Consider the following 6,319-nt stretch of genomic DNA (forward strand, 5'->3'; position numbering starts at 1 on the left):
CAAACCAGGGAAGCTTTTTGAGGACAGGTGACCTCTCAGGTATGTGTGCACCTCCCCTCTTTCAGCCTCTGCTCTCTAGGACCTTCCAGCCTATCCGGGCCTTCCCAGCTCCAGAGTTCTGTCCCATATGTGCCAGCGGCTAAATCATTCCCCTCTTCTGGGCCTCAGTTTCCCATTCTGTATAATGAGGGGATTGGGCTTGAATTCCACGTTCCCTCCCAGCTCCTCTGACTGCCCTGGAATGGCCAAGGAACCAGGGAAGGTCGGAGGCCAGATTTGGGACCAGGGCTTCCCATCCGTGTGGAGAACCAGCAGCTTCGGTGGAAGAACCAGTGGAACGGGGAGGACTGGGACCCATGCCCTGCTGGGGGCTGCCCTGGCTCCCGCGGCACAGTCTGGGGCCCAGCTGCGCGCCCCCTTCTCCTCCCCCCTTTCCAGGCCTGCCAGGAGCCGGCTCCTCATTTTTGAAAGATCAGGAAGGTCTGGGAGTCGCCGTGAGCGGCGCGGAACGCAGGAAAACACACGGAAGGCCCAGGAAAGCCGAGGCTTCGCGGGAGTCGGCGTTCGATGGGCTGCAGCTGCGGCGGGTCCCTCCCCCGCCCCACGCCCGGGCTGCCTCCGTCCGCCTGCGTTTCTCATCCTGGCCCATCGGGTCCCCATGTGCACCGCAGGCGCGAAAAGCCGAGCGCCTAATCCCTCATCCTCCCCCAACCTCCAGCGCCTTTGATCCCCTTGATGTGATGGCCCCAAGATCCCTCGGAAAGCGCAGCAGCGCCCCGGCGCCTCCCCCACCCCCGCCCTGCCTCCCAACGCCTCCGCCTCCGCACGGGGACCTGGGAAAGGAGGACAATTCATCTCCAGCGCCGCGCGGATCAAAGCCGGCGCAGAGGTGGGAGAGGAAGATGGAAAGAGGGGGAGAGGGGGAGGGACGGGGAGAGGAGGAGGGAGGGGGAGAGGAGGAGGGAGGGGGAGGGAAGGGAGAGGGGGAGAGGGGGAAGGAGGGGGAGAGGGGGAGGAGAGGGGGAGGGAAGGAGGCCTTTCTGGGATTCATTGGCGGCCGGGGGCTTGGGGCTGCCATCTCGAGGAGGAGCCCGTTAGTGTCAGACCTGGACAGCGAGCACACGTTGTGGGGGCCGCTTGGAGCACCTACGGCCCGGGGTTCTGCTTTCTTTTAATCTGAGGAGCCTCCAAAGGGAGGCAACCCCGGGGAGAGCTGCCAAGGGAGCCGGGATGCCCAGGGAGGGGGGCTCAGGGGTTTGCTGGGGTGGGCGAGGGAAGACAAAGCCAACATACCTCCATGACCCAAAGGGGAAACTGAGGCTGGGCAAAGAGGAAAGCTCAGGGGAAAGGGAGGGGCAAGGGAGGCTGGAGACCTCGCCCAATGGAGCCCTGGTTGAAGGAACCAGACTAAGGATGGAAATGGAGAAATCATGAGGGAATAGAAAGGAAAAGGGCTGGGTCTGCCTGGGAGGGCTTGAGTTCAAATCCCCACTGCTACTCACATGGCTCTGGGCAAGTCACTTTCCTAGTCCCTCAACTTCAATATTCTTGTTTGTAAAAGGAAAGGGTTTTGCTCCCTCCTGGCTCCCATGACCCCATGCTCCAGTCTCCATAGTCTCTCTCGGGTCAATAAAGGCAAGAACCATTGTTTTAGTGTTTCTTTCTATCTCGTCCCCTCATCCGGTGCCTGGCCCACTGTTGGTACCTGATAAATGAGCAAGTGAACACTTAAGCTTCTTGAGTGATTAACAGATAATTAAGTTTTTAAAACACAGGACTCAAGACCTCAGGAACTTAAGCTTTGTGACCCCAGCAAATGTACTGCCCCCTCAGTTGGCCATTGGAGAGTAGCATCACCATGGAGCTTCACCTCCATGCTTCCTACCTGTGTAGTCTCATCTGGAAAATCGGGGGTGTGTGTGACTGGGTGGGCTCTAGGGATACAATTCTAGGATGCTAAGTAGCATTCCCCCCTCCCCTACACACACACACACACAAGCACGATCATAGTGATTTCCCTTCTCCCAGAAGCCTTAGGAGCTGAATAGATTCACTCACAGTCACACAATTATGTATGAGGGAGGGGATTTTTACATGGATCTTCATAATCCAAGTCCAGGGTCCCACCCATTGGGCAGTACTACCCCTAGGAATCTTCACAATATGTAAGTATTAGTGGTCTTTACTGTCTGCGCTTGAAAATCTGTCACACGTCCACACAATCTACCATCACCAGACTTCCCTTGCCCCCTCATTCAGGGCACAGCGCCCACAGGATTCTAATAAATGGGTAGAATTCTGAAGGGCTTCGGCTGCCAGGATGGGGTCTGTCGTTTCAGAGGGGACAGTCAGTGAGCCCGGCTGCTGGACCTGGGACCTTCCAGTATCCCCACCCAGTGATAGGCTGAAGACTGCAGGCATTTTGTGTCCTTAGTCCCCAGGCTAAACACGCCAATTCCTCCAGCCAGCGCTCCACACGGCACAATCCCCAGCCCCTCCCCACTCGGACACCCTTCTCTGGCAGTTGTCAGTGGATTTCGAGTTGGAAGAGACCTTGGAGGTCATTTCATCCAAGACAGCCATTTTACAGATGAGGAACCTGAGGTTCAGAGAGGCCTAGAATTAATTGTGGAAAGTAAACAAACCTTCAGCTAGATTCCAGGCTCTTACAGGGCAGAGCCGATGCCCCATTTTTGACTTGTAACCCTACTGAGCAACACGAGTCTAGCACATGATCTAAAAGGAAGGACTAGGACCCCTCCCAGACAGGGACGAGCTCTCGGGAAGTGCTCAAGGCCGCAGCAATGGCAGTTTGCCCAGAGTCATATTGAGTCTCAGGACTGAGACTTGATGGTTAGTAAATATTTGTCCATTAGATGTGGAAGGGAGGGAAAGGGGAGGAGATGCTGCTGAGGTTAGACGTGGCTGGAGGAGGGGTTAGCATCCCTAGGAGCTGGGCAGTGAAGAGGAGAAAGAAGATGGTGGGCTCAGCGTGGGGCTGGCAAATCTGGGCATTTTAGGCGGCAGCAAGCTGTTTGGGCGTGGCGGTCCGGCACACAGTTGGAGACTCGGGAGTGGGGCTCAGAAGACAGGACCAGAGCCCAGATTTTCCAGGGGTGCCCCAGGGATCTGTCCTTGGTCCTGCGCTGCTTAACATCATTAGCAATGATGCTTAGCGATGACAATTAGCAACGACAATTCACAATCATGATGGAGTGCCGGGCACTGGCTGGCCCTTTACAAATAGTATCTCACTGGGTTTTCACAACAATCCTGGGAGGCGGCTGCTGTTATGATCTCTATCGGTCACACGGCTAGCACACTCCTAAGTCTGGATTTGAACTCGCTTCTTTCTGACTCCAGCCCCAGCGTTCTCGCCACTTCCCTGCCCAGTATGTTTATCATTAGAGATGGCCCCCGATTGGGAAAGACAATTCGGACGCAAGTTGGTGTTGTGTGGACTAAATCCATTGCTCTGAACTTCAGGTTCCGAGGTAAAGTGACGTGAGCAGAAGCAGAAGGACAACTTGTTCTCTCGTCACAACGCTGAGGGACTTGGAGAGACTTGAGAACTTGGCTCGGCGCTATGATCAGCTCGTTTCCAGAGGCCCAAGGATGGAGCTCACACACCTTCTGTTCCCAGAGGTGGGGGAGGAAATGTGCAGAATGAGGCGCGTTTGGGACGTGGCCAAGGTGGGGATTTGTTTTGCTTGACTGTGCATATGTACAAAGGTTTTCTTTTTCCTCCCATTGTGGAGAGGTTGGAAAGAAAATATCTGCTTGTTAGTTGAACATTATTTTTAAGTGAATTTAAAATATAAAATAAAACGATATCGTAAAAGATTTTTTTCTTTCTGGTTTGATTAGAAAGCTTCTGGCATCCTTTCCAACTCCGAGATTATGTGAGTCTGTCCCCTGGGTTTAAATTATTTTTTTTTTTGTCCTGAAAGTTTTTTAGTTGTCATAAATTTTATTTGCTATTAATTTGCAGGAGTCTTTGAGCGGGGGAGGGATAACGAGAAAACAACGAGGATGTAAAAAGAGAAATAAAAAGGAAAACGTGCGAGGAAAAAAATCTCATCTCAGCCACGTGTGAAGCGTCTGCTCTCTCCGGGCTTCCACCTCCTAATGGGTAAAATAAGTCCGTTGTCCTGACCCCAGATGTGTCGGCTTTGGTCCAAGGTGATCTCCAAGGTTACAGGTCTGGATAGGAGGGGACCATGTGAGAAGAAGACTAGGTTTGAGCCACCCCGGTCTCTCTTCTCTCTCCTTCCTCCCGTCCCCTTTTAGGAGGAAGAGGAGACAGATGAAAGGCAAGAAAGGAGACAGGGAAGAAGCAGGCAGAGAACTAGGAAGCCCTCCAGGAGGCCCCGATCACTCAGGCTCCACTTCCAGATGTTGCTTATGTAAGTCCCAGTCAGCTGGTGATGTGGGTTAGCTGTGGCCCCAGAGGAGTCAGATCCCCCAGGCAGTGAGTGGCAGGGCTAGCCCAGGAAACTCTTGCCACTTCCTTCTACACTGGCCGTTCTCACCATCATCAGCGGCGGACAGAAGGTGGCCCTCTTGGCCACACACCCAGGGCGCCGCTCAGCTCTCTGCTGGCTGGGAAATAAGGGCGGCCCATTGCAGGCACTTGCCTTCTCGGGGGCAGGCATCCCAAGGCCAGGTCTAGCCTCCCTCTTTGGCTCTTCCCCCGCAGTAAAGCTGGGTAGAGGATGGAGGCCATCTCAGTGGATGTTTCTGAGCTTGCGCCCGCATATAAGGAGGAGGCAGACGGGGAGGAAGGCCGGCCAGACCAGAGCCGAGCAGCCGTGGCCGAGCTCCCGCCGAGGCCTTGAGAAGCCAGAAAATGGGATGCGGAAATTCTTGACTTGAACTTTTCACCTTGCAGGCACGCCTGAATTTCTCCCTCTCTAAACTACAAGAAATAACAGGAAACCCGAAGCCTGTGGGCTGACAGCCTTCTCTTCCTGAGGACTCTGGGCTCCTGAACTCGGGGCCATCAGTGCTGACAGAAGCAGCTCAGAAACCATCAAACGTGTTAACAGGAACCATCAGTCTAGAATTTAGCAAGCAGCAATTAATAAGAATAAATAAATTGGGGGCAACTAAGTGGCCCAATGGTTAGAGCACCAGTCCTGAAGTCAGGAGGACCTGAGTTCAAATCTGGTCTCAGACACTTAACACTTCCTAGCTGGGGGACCCTGGGCAAGTCACTTAACCCCGATTGCCTAAGGGGAGGGGGACCACAAACAAAAGAATAACTAGCTAGCATTTCCAGAGCACTTTAAAGTTTTCAAAGTACTTTACAAATATTATTTCTTTTGAATCTCACAACAACTCTGGGAGGAGAATGCTATTGTCTCCATTTTATGGCTGAGGAAACTGAGGTAGGAAGGGAAAAAAGCATTTATTAAGCACCGGCTGTGGGCCTTTCACAAATGTCTCATCTGATTCTCATGACAATCCTCTGAGGAAGGTGCTTATTATTCCCATGATCCCAGTTGAGGATACTGAGGTTGGGCCAGAGAGGATGTGAGGCGGGCTTTGACTTGGAGACTTGCTGACCCTGGACCCAGAGCTGTCTTCACTGTGGCACTCGGGGGCTTGCTACCTCACAGTCTCCCAGAAGGTAAATCCTAACCAGGGGGTCCGGGGCCTCTCTGAGACGGGGAGGAGCCCGAGCTGTACCTGAGGAAAAGGCCCCACGAGGACCCCTGCCCTAGAGGAGGGGCCCATGGGAGGAGGGTGGGCCCCTAGGCAGCCTGCGCCTGTCCCACAGTTCTGCTTTCCTGCCCAGAACTTAGCACCTCCATCGCTTCTGGTTCTTTCCTACGGGCTCAAGTCTCTTCACCCGGCAGTTCCCGGACCCTGGGAGAGGCAGCTCAGCTCTCCTCTCCTTTCCTCCCCGACGCCGCCTCCTCCAGGCCCATCTCGTCTCTTCTGCAGATCTCACACATTGAGTCCAGCCCTTCAGCCGCCCGGGCCTAGGGGCAGAGGGCCTGCCCCTCCCGCCGGCCTCCCGGGAGGTTGGATCTGCCTGTGGCCACCGGGAGAAGGGGTCGCCACCCCGCCGTGAGCCCTAACGCAAAGCAGACCCCGGCGGACGGCCCCAGATGCCAGGAGCCCCCCCGGGGAGCAGCCCCTTTGACAGGCCCGTGATTAATGACTCTTTAATCTGGCAGCGGAATCCCTGAAACAACAGGCCCGCGGCCCGGAGGCACAACGGGCCTAATTACCCCGGCAGCCCCCGGGGGCGGGGCTGCAGCTCTGGGCGGGGGCTCGGAGCTGGAGGGAAAGCCCGAGGCGCCCCCGCCCC

The 6,319-nt window shown here is 55.1% G+C and overlaps 1 protein-coding gene across 1 annotated transcript; it reads left to right on the top strand.

Annotated features, from left to right (window-relative positions):
- The first annotated feature begins 210 nt into the window (after positions 1-210).
- Positions 211-5,125, top strand: LOC111720247 (neural Wiskott-Aldrich syndrome protein-like). The gene is made up of 3 exons (XM_031957392.1): positions 211-889; positions 3,487-4,406; positions 4,892-5,125. The coding sequence occupies exons 1-2, from the start codon at positions 357-359 to the stop codon at positions 3,506-3,508; spliced, it is 555 nt and encodes a 184-aa protein (XP_031813252.1). The 5' UTR covers positions 211-356; the 3' UTR covers positions 3,509-4,406; positions 4,892-5,125.
- The last annotated feature ends 1,194 nt before the right edge of the window (positions 5,126-6,319 follow it).

Source organism: Sarcophilus harrisii, chromosome 3, assembly GCF_902635505.1.
Source record: "Sarcophilus harrisii chromosome 3, mSarHar1.11, whole genome shotgun sequence".
In the NCBI taxonomy this organism is placed as follows: domain Eukaryota; kingdom Metazoa; phylum Chordata; class Mammalia; order Dasyuromorphia; family Dasyuridae; genus Sarcophilus; species Sarcophilus harrisii.